General features: G+C 44.7%; 1 protein-coding gene and 1 long non-coding RNA gene across 5 annotated transcripts in view; one reads left to right on the top strand and one right to left on the bottom strand.

Moving 5' to 3' along the window:
- The window catches only part of LOC149353708 (uncharacterized), a 163,702-nt gene that overhangs the window by 87,391 nt on the left and 56,667 nt on the right, over window positions 1-19,644 (bottom strand). For 2 of the 4 annotated variants that reach the window (XR_016291036.1, XR_016291034.1), the window contains one exon: window positions 10,780-11,042. The exons of the other annotated variants lie outside the window; for them this stretch is intronic. This is a non-coding gene — a long non-coding RNA (uncharacterized LOC149353708). Of the gene's footprint in view, window positions 1-10,779; window positions 11,043-19,644 lie in introns of those variants that run through there. 4 annotated transcript variants of the gene reach the window in all.
- LOC149353711 (nose resistant to fluoxetine protein 6-like) overlaps window positions 1-19,644 on the top strand; it is a 45,368-nt gene that overhangs the window by 21,119 nt on the left and 4,605 nt on the right. Inside the window, exons 5-13 of the mRNA XM_089582749.1 lie at window positions 1,591-1,685; window positions 3,371-3,550; window positions 3,913-4,006; window positions 6,127-6,210; window positions 7,098-7,263; window positions 10,842-10,924; window positions 13,505-13,627; window positions 16,649-16,769; window positions 18,286-18,475. Of these exons, the coding sequence (XP_089438875.1) occupies window positions 1,591-1,685; window positions 3,371-3,550; window positions 3,913-4,006; window positions 6,127-6,210; window positions 7,098-7,263; window positions 10,842-10,924; window positions 13,505-13,627; window positions 16,649-16,769; window positions 18,286-18,475 (1,136 nt within the window). The remainder of the gene's footprint in view (window positions 1-1,590; window positions 1,686-3,370; window positions 3,551-3,912; window positions 4,007-6,126; window positions 6,211-7,097; window positions 7,264-10,841; window positions 10,925-13,504; window positions 13,628-16,648; window positions 16,770-18,285; window positions 18,476-19,644) is intronic.

The raw sequence follows: 19,644 nt of genomic DNA, 5'->3' as shown, positions 1-19,644 counted from the left end.
TGTCGCCGCGTGCCACTCCCAAGGCTAAAACCATGTTCGCCTTCCGCTCGCTTGAGTACGGCATGCGTTAAGCCCTGCAAATTCTTCGAAGCGGTTGCACATGGCACAGCAGTAATAGACAGTTGAGCTCACAAGCATCCAGCCCTTGCCACAGCTTGGAAAGAAAGCAGAAATATAACAAATGATGCCCTGTCTCGCAAAGGTTACAGATATCTAATAATGTTTTGTGTGTATTTTTTTCTATTCCGCATTGACTTGAACACTGAAAACAACAGCTGCTATTTTCATGACACTGGAATAAACGGTTAATGACGGCGCGCTCTTACGCGACATCCGCGAGCGGCTGCTGATGGAGCGCTTTTTCGGAGCGCCGTGCCAGGCACTGCGGTTAACGTCAGAACCGAGCAAAGGTTGAAGCCCTGTCTGTTAAGCGAATAGAAGGCGCGAAGCGAGCGATGTTTTTTACAAACCACGGATGAGGGCGCTGTAATTGTGGCGCATTCAGGCGCACGAAGCGCGCTGTCACGTGGTATTTTTAAAACCTCGCGGGCTTCCATTTTTCCGGAATAAAAACGGCCGCGCTAAGTCTATCTCGTTGGAAGTGCCTGGGTTGGACAATATTTGTGGAGCTCCACAACCTTCCTATTGACGCCTGAACGTTTCAAGCTATATTTAAAAAGTTAATTAATTTATCTCGACTAATTATTCAAGTAGGAGGACCGAAAAAATAGTAGTGCAACTTTAGATAAATCCTGGCAACATCCACGCGATTTCAGCTCTCGCTTAGTTTTTTTTTATAAATCTTTATCCAAGTTAGCTGGGGCAGCCTGTATATATATATATATATATATATATATATATATATATATATATATATATATATAGCGAGGTATAGGCTTCGTTAAAGGCAACATATTTATTCGACTCGACGTTTCGATCGGAGACCGATCTTCTTGAAGAAGATCTGTCTTCCGATCGAAATATCAAGTTGAAAAAATATGTTTCCTTTAACGAAGCCTATACTTTGCTGTATACTCCTGCAAGCTGTCAACCACTTCACGCTCTCTCGCAACCTATATATATATATATATATATATATATATATATATATATATATATATATATATATATATATATATATATATATATATACCACAAATTACACGTTTACTTAAACAAGCAAAGGCGTTCACAAAGTGTAACATTTATCTCGAATAAGCATCATTTGAACCTACATTAGGAAGTTGTTAAAACCATCGATTAAATACATCTTTTATTTCTCGACTGCACGAAGCTGCAGCCTAGGTAACAGTATGCCGACAGTTGCTTACCAAGATTTCCGTGTGCTCTTATGTATGCCCTTCCCCGACATGTTATGAATGAATGGGTTTTCTAATTTATTTTCATTAAATTTAGCCTGCCTGAAAGCGTCGTCAGGTCCCCGTCAATCTTCTTTAGAAACTAATTAGCACTGGTAATAAGAATACCTTAGGTATTCTAATCTGTCCTAACAAACCAAAATACCGACTCCAGCTACGCGTGTCTCAGAGCTGCGCAAAGTCCAAAGTATCCTTTATTTCCATTTTCTAGAGCATTTCTGGCCATCCTGGGTGTCACCATTGGAGTTGCTACTGTTTTTGACATCTACAAGTCGACAAGACCGAAGCCTCAAGCGAGTGGGAACAGTGAGTAACGTGATCTTATTGCTCGCGCATGCAGCTTCATAAGCGCGGGTAGCCAAGTGACTTGAACCATCGGTTGCAAACTTCAAAACGATCACAAAAAACATTATCGATTACATTCGTCCGTGCTTCCCACAATGTCGAAAGTCGGCAGTTGTAAAACTGCCAGCGATGTGTGCATATTATGATTTCTTGCCAACATGGAAGGCTCCTCTAAATAAAAAAAACTGAAGGCATTTGGTGAACAACCAATACGACGATATTAAATTATATGAGTAGTGTCAAGCATTCTGAAAGCCAAGCTCAGCAGCAGCTTTTTTATGTACGGGGTTTGGCCATTCGAAACAGAGCGTCTGATTTGCCTACTTCTCTGCCTACAAGAAGCAGCAGCACGAAAAAAAGACTAAGGTCTCTATAGTTGCGTCTGGCAGCGCATTTTTCAGGTACGTCAGCAATTGCGGACATTACCTGCTGTATACAGGTCTCTTCTACTGCTGAGCTGTTACAACACTTCTTATGCCGCCCTAATGATCACTTGGGTTCAAGAGCTTGTCGAGGGAAACTTTTGCCTTCAGAAAGATAGTCGCATGGCGTCGTCATTAGAAGCAGCATAATCTTTCAGCGTGCTTTGCATATCTTCAATTAAACTTGGCCGAAGGACAGTGTGTTTCATAAAGAAACAAAAAAGAGAGAAAACAACTGCTGTTATTTTCAAGCGCTAGCGGGAGAAAGTTTCGGGCATACATCAAGCGCTTACTTAGGCAGGGACAATCAGATGCGAATAATGAAGTTAACTAAATTGAAATAATGGAGTTAACTAAAGCTTAGCCATGACATAACCCGTATTCGAATAAATAGGCTAGCAAGTCGATTTCGTTGCATCATTCTCCTGTGCTCATCTATAGTGCAGGAGTTTGTTGCGATGTTACCGATGACTTCGTGGATAAACTGCTATTATAATCAGCTTCAAAATATACGAATTTTAAAGGCTTTTACAGCTCATTTATTTTAATTGCTTTAAAAAGTTTCTCCTCTAATTTGGTAGTAAAGTATAATTCATTTTTCTGAAGCGAAAATTTTGAACACTGCTATGAAGGCGAACAATTAAATATTTCGATGCGTTCAATTCGTCTACAGTTTACACCTGCACGAATATGAAACCAATGAGTTAAATATTACGGCACTGCGGTCGGCACATGTACAAATCAAATTGCACACGTAAGGTGAGAAGTGGCAAATGAAAACTTCGTCGAGTGGTATACGTAAGTGAACTATATACGTAAGTGAAGTAATCGAGTGAGTGAGTGAGTAAGTGAAGTGAAGTAAGTGAGTGGTATACGTAAGTGAAGTAATCGTAAGTGAAGTGGTGTAAGTGAACTATGTAATATAAAGATACTCGGTCTGCAAATTACTGCCGAATAAATGTCTTGTACTACTACTACAATAAAGATACGTTTATAATGTCTCGTTCAGGTGAGAAGACTCTTGCAGGATATGGATGATCTTCTCACCGTTATGGATGAGCGAGAAAGAAAGTTAAGAAAGAAAGGTTGCCCCCTTTGCCCACGTTACTCACGCAGAGACACAGCGCAAATTAAAATTAGCGGTTTTGCTCGCCGGATAAAAAAAAAGAGCGATCAACTACATCTCTTTCTTCTGCCGGTTTTCTGGCGTAACAATTCTCGCAGGCATATGGCAGAGATTCTTGCTGTCATTCTCAGCTGTGGCCAACACCCGTGCTATTTTCGGCGTGAGCCGAGACCAACGTGCTGGTGACTTCGACCTCAAGTTCATCCATGGTCTACGGTTTTTCAGCTTGGTCTCCATCGTTCTTGGCCACAGTTACGGCATACTGTCAGACACGTGGTGTGAGTGCACGATTCCTCTGATATTTCCTCGCGCTAATCTCTTCAGTTAAGGGCGAACTGTAAATTGGGGGATTTGACGTATCATATCTTCCACATCTTACGATTACGCCCATTCATATAAGGCGTTGCCTTGCTCTTTAGTCCTCAGTAGCGTTCTCAAGAAACATTCGTACAGGAGTTCTCTGAGAGACACCGTTAGGAAAAGGCGTTCGAGCTCCTTAACCCTTATATGTCTGTCTAATGTTTGTATGCATATCAATGCTTCGTTCTTCTGTGTTCAAAGGGAAGTAATCACTTTATGAAAAAATAAGATGTTTATGACCTTTACCTTAATATTTTGGTTTATTTATTGCGCTTTACAGCTGGCACACTCAACCTACTAATATTGAGCGAACATTGGCCGAGCATTTTGGTGACGTCTGGCTTCGTCCTCGTCGACACCTTCTTCTTCATCAGGTTAGTGCAAAATTGCTCCACTTTGGGATTGCAAACAATTAACATGTACAAAAAAAACATGAGAGCCCCACCCCACCACCTTTAATATTAATACGCATGCGCCGTAGAAATAAGAACAAGGTTTGGAATGATGGACCCACTATAGCATGATCGAGGAGCTGACGTTCTGCAAAGATGCAATTTCGGTTTTTAACAACTGCCTCTACACACTTAATACGAATACGCCCATATGGGAGTAATATAGGAGTAAGCCATGCTCTAGTGCACTGCCTTTTATCAAAGGGAGTGAACTATGGGACGGCTTACTCCCTATCTGCTCCTTTCTGCTTAGAGTGTAGTGCTGCGGTGAAAAAGAAATGACAAATATTAATGCACTATAGCCTGTGGTTACTCCAGACATCTATACACCTGCGTATGTAGGTGACCATGACACCAAACTTTCTGCCGTCACACGAAATAACCAGAGTGGACAAATTAAACTTCACCGTGTGCCCCGATTCATGGTTCCCGGTGTCCATGATGAGCTAGGACTGCAAAAAAAGGACTAGAAATTGCTCACAAGGGCAATTGTCGTTCAGGTACCATTAAATAATGAATAAAAAGAAATTACAGTGGAAATTTAATTTGTGCAATAGTGCAGACATGCACAGTTGCTTCTTTTTGTTTACTTGGATCGGGATCCCTACTCATAGAATTGAAATGACAGCTCCAAGACGCATCTTTTCCCGCTATATTCATGGGCCACGGTTTGATTGAGCGGAATGAAAAAAAAAAGGCGTTCAATGATTTCGCGTGCGGCCACAGCAAGACGTGTGGGCTCGCCAGTGTGAAGCACCTGTAATTGCGCTGCTCTTTGCCTTTCATAGGTTGCTTGTTCACTGTTTCCCCTTGATATGCGTCCTCACTTTCTTTGTACTGTTCTTTACTTTTTCTTTGAGCAGGATGATCTGTCAGCGCTTAGGTCTGTGGTTGGTGTTATTTCTAAAGTTTGAACACAGAGAAAGCAGCGAATGTCCATAAGCAGTGACTTTTCAATGTTTTTAATTCTGTGGTAATGTAAACGTGCATGAGATCGGGCAAATGCCTAACCTGACATTACCAACGACAACAAGAGAAGAGTATCTCCAACTTTACTTTCACTTCCGTAAGCCCCTTTATATTTGCCTTAAAGAATTGTTCATGATTGAGTGACGTTGCCAGCTTTCCTGGCTTCTTCTCATTAAGCCGTGTAAGGTTCAGTCACTATTACGCCTACTGTGCATGCGCACAGATTGAGAAGGACACTGCACGAGCCTAATGATTTTTAGTGCTATTGCAAACGTGCGCAGGCGTAACAAAAATTAAACACAGGATTTTAGTTTTTCCACATCTCATTAAAATGAAACCCTGTTATATTAAAGCTCATTAAAACGGAAGCCTTGTTAGCAGCTCCATGATTAATGTTATTCATTCACGCCACTTGCTTCTGCTATACGAGCGTCTTCGGCGCAGAACGAAACAAGAAACTAAACTCCGCAGTGGGTGTGTTCAGGGCCTTTCCTTGCCCTGAATGGGTGACGAATGAACTTGAAATTAAAAATTACTTTCGGCGCTTTTTCATAGAACATTATTGCTCTTGAGAAGGACCACGCGCCTTGCATTTCTAAGACGGAGGAGGCAGGGCACAGCATGGAAGACCATGAAAGAGGCCAAGGAGCGCTCCCTTATTCAAACACCATCGCGAATGGTGTCAACACTATTTAGCTAAACTTGAGAATTAGTCTCGAGGAAGCCAAACGTCGGAAGGAGTGAAAGCAGCTGCGCGTTGGAGGTGGCTGTAGATGTCATGAATATTACGAGTGCAGTGGATTATTAAAGAGCTTTTGTTAAGCTTTAAACGGCGAGTTGCAAACTGTCAAGAGGTGCACTTTATAGGAGAGGGCTGAGTCGGGCTGGTTGGTTCATGTTGAATGGTACGGCAAAACAGCGCTTACGGACGGGACGGAAGAAGATGCGCATTTGTCTGTCTCATCGTCTTCCGTCCCATCCGTCAGCGCTGTTTTGCCGTACCGTGCACTTTCTTTCTGTTTTTGCCTTGTCCGGTTTTCTTTTGCACTTACCTTAAACTATAATACTCGCAGCGGATTCCTGGTGTGCCTTGTCCTGGACAAGCAACGCAGCAGCTTCAAGGTGTTCATTATCGCTATCATTCGGAGGCTTGTCAGGTACGTAGGCACCATCCAGCTACCTGATAAAGTATCTGATGACAACATACTGTTTACTTAAACCAGCCAAGCAATCACTCAACATATTTTGCCTTCATGCAACATGAAAGAAGTGACAATGTTTATATGCTCTCTGTGTTAGGTTTAAAGTAAAGTTATCGATTACGCTCCCCCCTCGTTCCAGGTAGCACTTTATTTTCTATGCGGCTGCATCAGAAGGGAAGGGTCTTTTCAGAGAACAAATAAACACAAAAGTAAGAACATCTTTCAGCGATCTGGCGCAGCTTGAAACTCGCTGACAATTCAGACTAACTACAGTAAACTTCTTAGCCCTAACCGAGTAAAAATAATCAAAGCTAGTGACCCAAACACTTAGGTACTGTATGAAGTTATTGAGAGACCATTTTAGTTCACCGTCGTTTTCATCGCCATAATTTGATCCTTCTAAGATTTAATAAGCCTCTTCTTGTATTGGAACATATTGTTTTATTTAGGCATACTGCATTTAGCGGTCTGCTGTCATGATGGACTCTACGCGAGTGGGCGGCCTCTGCCCTTGGTGTTTCGCACGAATAGCTGAGCAAAAGTGCCTGATTACCCGGAACGCTCTATACTAACGCACTGTACAGATACTTGACAGCCAGTGTTGGCCTTTACGTCAGGTAGGGGCTGGCTTATTCGAGTCTTCTTTTTTGTGTCTGTATGTGCCGCATTTCCATTCTTGGTTTTATTCACAAGTTAAGCACGCGACGTCCTGCATTGTGGAGGTGCGCTCACGCTTTTTGCATTTGGTAATATATCAAGGAAATGAACGCTACAGAACGCTTATATAATTCGACTTCACTTTGCCTTAAACATACGCACCGCTTTGTTCTCCCTCTTTCCAGGACTACCATTCCTCTCTTCTTCATCATCATGTGCATATACCTACTTCCCCTCATGACGTCTGGACCTGGTGCGAAAGCCTTCTTTGAGAAAATGGACCAGGAAGTGCACGACCACTGGTGGCAATGGCTCCTCCAAGTCAGGAACTGCTTCTACGTGGGGCTCCATGTAAACACTATTTTTTTTCTCATTCAAGAGCAGAACGAAGAGCAGAGCACTTGATTCAGCCATTCTCTGCTTTATGTGCGGCCACGAAATTAAGAGAGGAAATAATTGCGTTCGTAAGAGTTCGATTTTCGCAGCGCAAACTCGATAAAATTCATACAACATTCATGATGGCAATAGGGTGTTCCAAATGTTACAGATACGGTGGATGTCATGCTGAACGGCCTCTCATACCAATACAGCTGTAAATTATAGCGAATGAAGTTATATTTGGAACTTTCGAAAAGAACAATCATCCGCCAAATGCTGGCGACTGCTTTTTAAACAGAGGTACCATACAGAGATGACATGTCAGGCCATTAGTTTTTGCAACTCAGTGACGTTGAGCACCTCCACGATGCGTCAAACATCTAAGTGAACTGTACACAAGATTTTCCTTTCCTGCCGTATTGAATAACAACGCTACCTTACAAAAATGCCTCTTGAGACAGTGTTGGACTTCTCATGAGCAGACTCAACATGCCATGTTAAATTTGTGTTGGGGCCAGGATGGCTTCGCACTGGTGAATTATTGAGGCCGAGTTGAATGTCTACGGAAATGTGGCCACTGTGCAAGAGTTGAGCATTCTCAACAGAATTTCTGCATTGATTTCATGAGGAATTCATGTTGAAATTACTGGGGTGATTCAACACATTATTCTGAACCCCACTGAATCTCGGTTGTGGTAAACAAAAATTCTTAGGAATACATTTGTATTGCGTCAGATGGCCCTGCCGATGCAATTTTCCGTGGTATATACAATTTATTGCTACAATTTTCTGTTAACTGGACGCTGACATACCCAGCCATGTAGTCCTCCACACATTGTGGGGTTAAAAAGGGGAGATAAATGCGTATTCCCCCGTTTAAGCGCGGCTGACACAGTTCAAAACCGCGCTGACCCCACCCCGTAGTCGCGTACGCTACTGAGCGCACGCCGACCACGGCGGGCCATGCTCTGCGGGAACAAAGGAACGACACACTGGCTGACACAAACAAGGCATTTATTGCTATAACAACAATAACGCCAGCTAGCAACAAAATACACTGAGGAATCGAGGAAGTCCGACTCACCAGCACGGCTACGAGCGAACGTTCGCCCACGCTAGGGCAAAGGGATAAGCTCCGAGGCCAGACGGGACGGGGTGGCGCGAGCAAGTTCCGACTACGAGGCGCCCGCGGCCAAGAGCGGAGCTTTGCGCGTGAACGTCCACACGCTATCCTGTCCCGGGGAGAAGAGAGCCAGCTATCCCCCGCGCGCGCGCAGCAAAACGCCATCCGTGGCGCTGGTGTCGCTACGACGCGAGCGCCCTCCCCTGTTAGTTAAAGTAACCAAAACAGAAGAGCGCGTTTCGGAGGAGCTAACAACAGTGGGGTGTGCAATGCGGGAAAGCGAACGCAGGGGACGAAGGCGTCCCCACAACATACGCACATACATACATACGCACACACACACATACTCTGGCCTATAAAACCGTCAGATAAATAACACGGAACAGTATTGCACATAAGGCTTCAAGAACTTCATAATTTCATTACTTTTGCACCTTTAGGGCAATCATCAGATAAATAACACGGAACAGTATTGCACATAAGGCTTCAAGAACAATTTCATACGTTCATAACTTTTGCACCTTTAGCGCAATCTCAGCTTCACCCTTATATACCCCTCCGCATGGGCGTCCGGATCTGTGCAGGTAGTGGCCTGCCGATCAGCAAAGTCATTTCAGTTATAGCTATTACTAATTATTTATTTTATGTGTAGTAGAAGTAATTAAGTTCGCATGCAACGTTCTGTTAGTTGAAGACCTTGATTCATTAATGAAAAACAGAAATACAGCACTAATTAAGGGCCATTTTAAATGAGCGCTCGTATGAATCCTTCGTAGTAGGTATGCCTGAAAGAGCATGCTCCACCGCTAGCACTTCTTTCTATGCAAGAAAATAACTTTGAGTGGTTTACGAGACTTAACAGGTGCTTCATGCGTTCTTAATATGTATATGTGATAAGGGTCTGTTTACACGACGCATGACGAACTGATTTCATTTAGTTAGGCTTAGAAACGGCTGCCATGAGACTCGATTCAATGTAAATTCAACAGAAATTACACAGCAATTACTGTGTTGACTATGTTCAACAAAAATTTTGTTTATCAGATGTTGATTATGCTCAACATACATTGGGTTCATGTTAGTTTCCAGTTGAATCAACAAAAGCTCAACAAGGCGTTAACTGGAGCTCAAAGGTCATTTTTGTAAGGGCTCGCAGTTGGAAAACAGAGCCTGTCACGCTGCTCAATTTCTAAGCAACAGGTAGTGCGTGTTCTGGAGAGAGAGAGAGAGAGAGATGTCTCCTGAATTGAAAGTATCGGTTTGGACTGTTGGTGACGAAAATAGCTTCAGATCAGTCCCTCTTAAAGTAGGAAACACAATCATGTTTCTACCATCCGGCTCCTGGCATTTGTATGTGCTGATACTTCTGTGGAAAAGCCTACAAATCTCGTCTTCAAGGACCGTTCTTCGGACGAGCCATAAAAAAAACTACCATGATGCTTTCAAAACATCAGCCACTAATTTTTTACTTAACCTCGGCATCACCGCTGGTTTCTAAGCAAGGAATTTCAATTCGCAAAACATATCTACCAGACCCTAAAAAAAGCTTTTAGATAATACAAAAAAAAATTTTCTTGGGTCTCGCAAGCCGAAATAAAATGGGGCCACCTATGAGCTTCACATATCGCTTCACACAGCCGAAACGCTATATACAACAGCAGAGTCACGCTGTGCGGAGATCTGCGACGTGCCTTGAATTGACAACTACGCGGATTGAGTTTGAAGTTTGGAGGCAAATATCTCAGAACATGAGCTGGCTAAGGGAATTCTATGAAATTATTTTTTCATGACATATAACCACCTGTCTGTTTTTTTTTTTTAAACTCTGTTCAGTAGAAGGATGCGTGTCAAGTGCAGTTGTTAGAGTTTTTTCACTTATATCTGTTCACCAAGGGAGTGACGACAGCAACGGATTTCTCTCTTTGTTTCCGCCTAGCCGCATATTCGTCTCCGAGAACTGCTTTCGTGGTAGTGCTCCTTGAAGAAACATATTCAAAGCCTAATTACTTCCCAATTGTGGTGTTTAGCGTTCTGAGGTGGCCTTTGCGCTGACATCGCCCAGCCCACCGGCGTTTTTGTATTTCGCCTCCTGGAGCGAAGCCATTACCTTGAGGGATGAGCAGCCGAAAGCCAAAAGCCAATTATTCGTATACTGCGGGCGTATGAGAGAGCGAGAGATATCAACGTACTCCTAAAAGACAAGAGCTGATCCTTACGCATGCCCGAATATCCGATAGGTTCTTTCCCAAGTGCGAGCTCGCTTCTAATTAACTTCGCCTTCATAATTTCTGACTAAGTGCATCGTTCCTCAGCCCTCGCTTTGATATTATAGTTATCTCAGACGTTATTAACTTAGAGTCAGAGAGTTCTTAAAGAGAGCCATTTATTTCGCATTTTTCTCTAACGTATTCTTTCATCTTTGTTGCAGTCTGTGATGCCCCACGTGTGGTATCTGTCGGTGGACTTCCAATTCTACCTGGTCACTGTTCCGCTCTTTTTGGTCCTGAAAAGGTAAGTACGCATTGCTGAGCTTTCCAGGCGTTGCTAAGCTTCTTGTCAGTCTCCAGAAGTAAGGTAATTCGCTGACCAGCTGCGGAGTAAAGTTCGACTTGAGAAAGACGTCACTGATCTGAAAGACAAACACAGTTATCACTGCGAACGCTGTGTTCAAACCTGACATCAGCCGTCTCATGCGTCCCATCGCTTAAGTTGGCCTAGCCAAAGACGTGACCCACAGCCGTTAAAGCAACTCTGAGTTGTCATGGATTCTATGCGAGAATTCATGACGTCACAGCGACACTGGTTCTACCTGAACTTGTCACTGAGAGCACGTTTGTTACTTTCATGAATTCAACGCAGCCACTTGTTTTCTTATTTATTTCGTGAAGGATTCCCGCATGAATTGACATGCATGGTGATGGCAGGACTACCTGATCTTCTGTTATGATCAGGGAGTTTGTCATGAAAGAGTGCTAGAATGCTCGCAAAACTTTTGTTACGATGTTTTTCTTCGACATAAAAAAGATCTTGCAATGGACGCTAAATTTATTTATTTTTTCATTTTCTGCGGAGGAAACTGGTCGTCTATCTTCTGCAAAGCTTATCTTTATTTGGCACTGAGGTGATTCCAGTTCCCAGTTTTTATTAATGCTGCCAGGCACCATTTAGTGATTTCGTGTTTTGTTCGCGACGTGTGTGAACGTGTGTCGCTGACTGAATACGGAACTAGAGCCACGCGATTCATACAATGCAAAAAATGCCAGGGCTCAAAAATAAATTGGAGGGGACACTCAAGGTCCGCCTTAAGGGTATAGCTCTATAGGTAATGGGTTTGAGGCCCATATATTAAGAATTAGACCTTCTCTGCTTAGCATTCATAGATGGCTGGGAGTCCTCATACCACTCCTGGCGCAGTGGTGCAGCGCTAAGCGATGCGCCACTGCCCTGGGATGGCAGAAGACTGTTCTGTGGCAGGCTGCTCACCTGCCCACCCCCCGGTGGGCAGGTGCGCAGCCTGCCACAGAACAGCCTTCACACAGAGACACAACCGCTAAATGCGGGAAATGGCCACTATAAGCGCTAGCACACTACAAAGAAAATCAATAGAAGAGAATGTAGCTGGCAGCTTGAAGGAGCACAACTCCCGTCTGCTTTGGTGGAAAGGAGATAGAGAAGACAAGACTGGGCCTGGTACATAGGGTACGTGGGTTGCAGCGACCCGCTGCAGAACATCGGCTGTGAGGAAGGCCGTAGTGGAGGGTTCTGGATTAATTTGGCTAACCTAGGGTTCTTCTAATACACGTTGTTATCGAACAGCACATGGTCGTTTTGTTTTTTCTTTTGCGTTTCACCTCCATTGAAATGCAACCGCCGCTGTCAGGATTCTATCCCGCGACCTAGGCATCTCCGGCCAAACGCCAAAGCTGCTGAGCTACCACTAGAAGAAGATAGGATAGGAAACGCAGATGACAAACGAAGGTAAACCGAGAAAGGAAATTAAAAGGCCAGGTAATGAACAAGCACGGCCAGAGCAGGGCAAAAAAGCCACGCTGCAGAGAAGACAGTACCGTATTACCATGTAATCGTAATATTCGAAACAGACAAGGTGCACGCGGAGAAAGTGTTTTTATTTCTTTTTCAGGCTTGTGACGTTAAACTATATCTTTAATGTCGTTCCTGCTTCCTTTCATGTTGTTGGTTTCTCGGCCTAAACTGACCGAATTGCGACGACCGAATAGTAGTCGTTAGATTTATGCCCAACCTTCAAACCCCTTCTGCAAAAGGTTACTATTATTTCTTTTGTATTGTTATTTCCCCACTTGCATGCAAACTTACTGGGAAGGGCCTGCACTTTGGGAAACTTTATGTAGGCATCTCAAACTTCCTGCAGTAATCATTTCCTCGCAGAGCTTTCTTACTGCCTGTGTAGACTGAATTTTTCTTAAGGTATACAGAACCCTTTGTGTCGATGGAGGTGATTGTTTATTCCTCAATAAATATTGCTATCCATGGTTAAAATCACACCTAGCAGGAATCTAAAGTGAAGAGTAGTAGAAATTGACAATGTATATTGCAAAGCAAAATATGCTCAGATCAGAACATTAAGACAAATGACAACTATATAATAAGCATCACAACTTCAAACTGTAGGTTATTTATAGAGTGTTGTTCTGTTGCATTGGGCTTTATGACGCTAGACGCAGAAAAAATATTTAATGAAAGATACTTAAGTATTATCGCCTCTTAAGTGGTCCTTTTTCTATTGCGTAGAGCTACAATCAACACTAATTATATATCCCTGCGCAACAAGAGCGTTTGTTTTGAGTAATTCGCATTGATTACTACGAAATAACCTCAACACAAAACTTCGCTTTACATTCACTGCGCATGTACCTCTAGTTTCCTCTACCGCATGACTGCGCCACGAATGCAAGTGATCAGGACTGAAAAATAGATCACCGTGTGAGAATTTGGCTGATGATAACGCCGTCCCATTACAGCTGGAGTTCAGTGAAATCGGATTAACAACTTCGGCCACACTCTGCTACGAGAAGTATTTACTATATTTACTATTTACGTGAATTTTTGCAGCCGCAGGCGTCTCGCCATCGGTGCCTTCGCCCTCGTCTCCCTGTTTGGATGCTGCGTAGCTGGCTGGCAAGTCAGCTCACATCAGATTGCCCCGTTCATGGTGTTTCTTGCGCGCCAACTTTCGTGAGTACCTGCTGCGGTATTGTTCAGCTAAGAAGCTTGTTAGGGCCTTAACAGGCGCTGAGAACTTATAATTCGGCCAGAAAGTAACTGTTGAGGTCACTGAAACCTTCAGAAGGTCCAGCTTCAAAGTTTTCCCTCCTGTCTGTTGTAAGTTGTAATGTCAGTAGGGAAAGTAGGTGAACTAATTATTTTGTCGCAGGAATAATCGCATATATCGGATCCGATGTCAGCTTGTGCGACATGGACATACTAGGTGCTGTGTCAAGTCGTACACATAAACTGTTGGTGCGAAAGCACTACTACACTACCAATCCTGAAAAGGCGATATTTTTCTGATGCCTCTGAAATGCATGCAGAATGCGGAAATAGCATAAATATTGCCGTGGCTTTGTTTCGAACCCACGGTGGCATGAACAGATCCGCTTCGCTAGTTACTTCACGAGAGAACTATGCTATCGCCGCAATCAATCACGCCTCGTGTGAAACTGCGACGCCTTCGAGCTGTGCTCTGCCCGTCGTCGTCTTCATCGACTGCCATGCGTGCGCAAAAGCATTATTAGTCTCATACCCCGCAAAATCCGCAGGTGGACGTGAAGCCTCTAAGACTCTCACGAAAGGAAAGGAAACACGCATAACTTGCTGCTTGGGTCTGTGGACACCTCAATCGCGCTTTGAGCTACATGGCGGTAGTGAAAAAGAGATATGCGCCGCATGCGTTGGCAGAAACGAAGCACTGGAGCAATACTCCGCCGGCCTTTTGGGGGAAAATTGGCAATGACGATGAAAAAGTGTCAGGGTTGGCTCATGGTTTTGCTTTGCTCGGTCGGCGTAAGTCTGGCAACGATATCAGACTCAGGTTAAGCTCTGATCGCGGTTAAGCTGGTCTGACCTGTTCACGCAGCAGAAGGAAGTTGATGAAGACAACGATGTGCAATGCACATAGTGTTGCAGTTTAGAACTAGGCGTGATCATCTGCGGTTATAGCATAGTGCTCCCGTGTAGTGGCCAGCGAAGCTGATCAGTTCGCGCCGCCGCGGGTTCGAAACCCTGTCGCGGCAACATCTATTTCATGTCCGCACGGGTTGTTGCTATGCTATGTTTCGCGAAGGTACCTTCAAGGTCAAGCTTCACACAAACTGGGTGTGTCCGTTAGACGTCGTGTAGTGTTTTCGCACTAAAAGCTAAATACTCACTTGGTTTAGAGGATACGCGCAACGTGGTTGAGTTGATACTTTATTTGCGCTTAGAGGTGCGCGGTGGTGGTGTCCGCATTCAAAAAAAGGTACTTTCGCACAATATTCCCAGCTTAGTAATGCTAAACCGCCGACCAAAAAATTTTTAAATCTCGTTTCGTCATGCATAATTCCTTGTATGCTGGATTTTTGTTTTCTTTGGCATTAGTCGCTGTGTATCAGGCTGCGTCCTTAGCTTGATGTACGTTCTTTGTGTGCCAACAGAAACAGCGAAAGTGAGTCAAATTTATAAAAGCAAACTTCCTTTCCTCTTTTGCTACGTGATGCGTATCACAGTAGAAGCCCCCGTTTGTGCTGGGCTTACGTTTCTCCTAGCACCATGTTTACCGCTGACTTTGTGTTGTCAGTGAACGAAAGAACAAATAGTCGGTACCACACAAGAAATATGGCATTTCCTTTAGCAGTTATTTGAAAAATTGGGTTTATGGGGGTTTAACGTCCCAAAGCGACTAAGGCTATGAGAGACGCCGTATCGAAGCGCTCCGGAAATTTCGACCATCTGGGGTTTATAAATGTGCACTGGCATCGCACACTACACGGGCTTCTAGCATTTCGCCTCCATCGAAATGCGAAGGCCACGCCCGGGATTTTATCCCGCGTGTTTTGCGCCTGCAGCTGCGCGCCGTAACCACTGGACCACAGCGGCGAATGTATTTGAAAAATTGAAGCTAATATGTGCCAAAAGGCAAACAGTATGCTCGAGACCAGACTGAGCGAAAAACGTTTAAATTAGCGAGGCTGTCCCTTCCATATACGCGGCAAAAGCTGTGCTTATTATCAGAAGAGCTCATTATATGTTCCAGCCGGTTGCCGCTGCCGTGACAGTTTCATACGCACAGCTTCTGAACGACCAGAAGACTACGCCAGAGACAGCATGTCATGTTTGCACCATTTTCTTCAATCATTACCAACAGGGGCGGCCTCCTGTGGCGAGAACAGTGTTAAGGGCGCGCCGCTATAGAACTCTGTTCGTTACTGCTGTGCGCCGGTCACATTCCGCCTTGCAGGCTGATTAAGATGAGGGCCTTTGTCACACCCACCAGCAGTTGCCTCAGTGAGCAATAAACAACAGGATGTCAGCTCCAAGGTCGACGCAAATCATAAAAGGCTCTTTGTAAACACACGTAACCGTCGCTGTTGAACACTGCGCAAGCGCGACGGCCCTAAACGGCCCCTGCTTCCCCAGCGGGCGTAATCAACTGCCGTTCAGAGCGCGTTTCACACTTCCAGTTGCACTCCTCACATGGCTGTGTTATTTACCTGCTTGCAAGCCCCTGGTACCTTGCCAATAACTAGAGCATACGGCATACAACGGTCGTGGCGACTGTAATAAGAACGGAAGGAATCAAAACGCGCCCTTTTTCTCGTCAAACAGCGCCACCATAAGCTTTGTCATCGTCATTTCGCGCTTATCGCACCTGCGGGACTTACAAACCGGAGCGTGCAGGTGTCATTAAGCGCGTATACTTCGAGGTAATATGACCACATACCGCAGACGTCATTGCTACCTACAGCAGGCCGGTCAATTTTATTTTTACTATATCCACTCATTCGCCTTTTCTTAATTAGCTCGGTAGGCACGCCTGGAAAAGGCATGAAACACTGTGAGCTTGCTCACACGTTTTCTAGCAGCGATCAATGGACAACTGCTACCGTGCATTATACGCAGCCTATTGTTTTTTTTTTAAATGATCGTGGCAATGTGCTGGTTTCTTTTACTGACATTATAAATACTGTGTGTTTTGTGTTCATTTACTTTTTCTTACAGCACTGTGGGCGACACTGTCAACAAATACTACATACTTCCTTTCTACCATGCGGTGTGCTACTTCACTGGATGCATTGTCTATCTCGTTGCCGACAACTTCAGGCAGCGAAAGATGTCCAAGGTGAGTTTTCAGCTCGCGCCTCAAGGGCCTAAGGGCGCACGCAACGCACCTATTTTTGTGCACACTTGTGCGTGAAAATAAACGACCTGAAGTAAAGTACCATACTTCGAGTAGTGATGAAGAAAGAGTAATGAAAATGTATCTAACCAGCACGGTATAAACAAGCCCTAAAGCGCTTGATGTTTGCGCCGTTCTCTGGTAGTGTTTGTCTGCTTTGCCAAACCTGTAGCACACGTGCTGAAAGTGAAGGAATAACTGTGTGGCCATCTGCATTTTCTACCTTTCTTTTTCTATTCCTTTTTGTGCGCTGACACCAATTACACAAAAGTGACAGCCATGAACTATTTAGGAAATGCTGCCGTGGTGCAAACTCGAGATAGAACGCATAGCAATCCTCGCGTTTGAATCAGGCCCGGTATGTGACTTTGAATTTGGGACAACAGGATGGAAACGCGAGAAGGAAAGCTTCCAGAACACTGGCTACTTTAATGGTGAAACTGAAAGGTGGTGCACACATCAAATATCTGAGCATCCGAGAACCAGACAGAAAATCATCATCATCGTACCCTGACTACGTACAGTGGAGGAGATAGACCTCTTTCAGGCCTCTCCAATTTACCCTTTGCTGTGCCAGCTGCGGCCACCTTATCCCCGCAAACTTTATCATCATCTACCCACCTAACTTTCTGCCGCCCCCTGCTACGCTTGCCTTCTTTCAGTATCAAGTCCGTTACCCTCAACTACCATCGGCTCTCTTCACTTCGGATTGCATGGCTCGGCCACTTTTGCTGTTTTGTTTTCTCGTTGTGCTGCAGAATATTTACTCTTAATCGTAGACAGCATGTTCGCAGCATCAGTCTCCTCGATAGAAAGTAGCCGCAGGCTAGCTTGACATATCATTGATGCCATGGCCATTCAAGATAGCGGGTTGATGTGTGTCAGCATTCGTTTGGTTGCTCACTGGTAAAATAGTGCTTCGGAGCCCTAAGACTGAAAAAACCGGGCACATTGAACATGAGCAGATCATAAGCTTTGCTTCCCTATTTTTGCATTGTGTACAAGTATTTTTCTGTTGTGCCACCATATTCAGTTTATGGCAACAGTGTTGTAGTCAGTGTTGTCTGGTAAGCTTTCTTTCTAGTACCCTTATGCCGCTAACTAAAGGGATAGTTTTAAGGCTAACGACGCCGTTGAGCGGACCCAAAGGGAGGTGTTTTGGATCTACGAAACCTTCTTCCTAAAACTTTTCTTTCCGAAAGATTTACAAGTATATTTAAAACTCTGCCCTTATCTGGAATGTAGGATACAACATTGTGCTTCAGAGCACTGTATGAGTTCCATGCAATTGATTAGTACCTACATGAAGCTAATCTCTCCGTATGGAAGAGTTATTTTACGTATGTTCCTGCGACCTTCGTTTAAGGTAGCACGAGATGATGCATTGCGTATGGTTAGGCTTGTGCTTTGAAATCACATTTGAAAGCAGCACCATGACCGCCATTTCCTATTTGCGCAGGGAGTTGAAGTCATGTGCTGGGTTGTATCCATGGGCGCTGGCGTTTGCTGCATCTTTTTGAAGTGCACCTGGTACGTTGGCGGCGTACTGACCAACCCCTTGGAAACAGTGGCCACCGCTTTCTTCGACCGCATCTTGTGGTCGATGTTCATCGGATGGATAGCACTCGCCTGCATATCGGGACGGGGAGGTACGCCTTTCATTTGTTCCCTCCTTTCAAGACAAGTGGCAGGGGCACTGAACTTGATCGAAATATAACATTCACTCGCACCTCAAAAGGAAAAAAAGTTATGTCATTGTCACAAAGTTAGTGTTTGACCTGTCCTTAGATCACTTTTGCAACCGAGGTAGCCAGGGCGCCTCTGTTTTTCGGAAACATGTCGCGACACGGCGGCGGGAGTCGGCAACCGAGACTTGGCGATGGTCTGATGAGTAGAGCGCGGTGACGGCAGCCCCGAAGACGCGTGGCCAAAGTTCGCCTGTATATGCGACATCTCATCAGCCCGATAACGAGCATCCGCAGCTCGACGCTACGTGCGACCGGACCCTGCCGTTTCTCCCAACACTCTCGAGCTCTTTTCTTTGTGTTGTCGCTCACTGTATCTCGTCTTAATGTTTTGTATAGTATTTTTTTATTCCGTAGCATATTTGTATAGTTATTACCCTCGTGTTTCTTTCCTTATATTTACGCATTTGTTGGGAATGTAGTTATGCTCGTTGCTTGTCTTGCACCTGACCAACGGGTGGTGTTTTGTTAGGCTGTGTGTTTCTGTAATATGTTGCTGATCTTTCCCTAAGTAACGTGTCTGTTACGAAACTTGTCAACGCCTCATGCGCCCGGTCAACGGCTAATCAGGCGTGGCCCCTATCACCGGTCAGCAGTCTAAATCTCGTCTTTCGCACGCGGGGGTGGAGAAGTTTCTCGCTCCAACGCCTCAAAATTTGCGGACAGCGTAGTGAAGGGCAGATTGGCCCAATTCCTTACAATTTCGGCGCCAAGCAAACATCAAGCCGCCCACAACATCCTGACAGTCATCATTCCTGTTACGAATCCCATTCCAGCCGACGTCTTTAAAAGGACTCTGAAACACCTGAGGACATAAACTTGCCCAGCCACTACATTATCTCGTCACGAACACCTGAGCCAAACAATATACTCCTACACGCAGCAGAGAACCCACAATCGCGAGCAAAAGTTGGCGAGTCTTTCCGACGAATTTTTCAGGCTCGCGCCCTCCTCAAGTCGCACACTCCTGCGCAATTCTGTGGAGAGATGCCTACTGGTTACGTTCTTCTAGGCCTCACTCAGCTTCCATAGCCGCGGCCAGCCAGCAACGCCGCACCGGCGGGTTAGGAAGC

Source organism: Amblyomma mixtum, chromosome 3, assembly GCF_055824585.1.
Source record: "Amblyomma mixtum isolate Tamu chromosome 3, ASM5582458v1, whole genome shotgun sequence".
NCBI lineage: Eukaryota > Metazoa > Arthropoda > Arachnida > Ixodida > Ixodidae > Amblyomma > Amblyomma mixtum.
The sequence above is the reverse complement of the archived record's forward strand: the minus strand, read 5'-3'. Positions and strand labels throughout refer to the sequence as shown.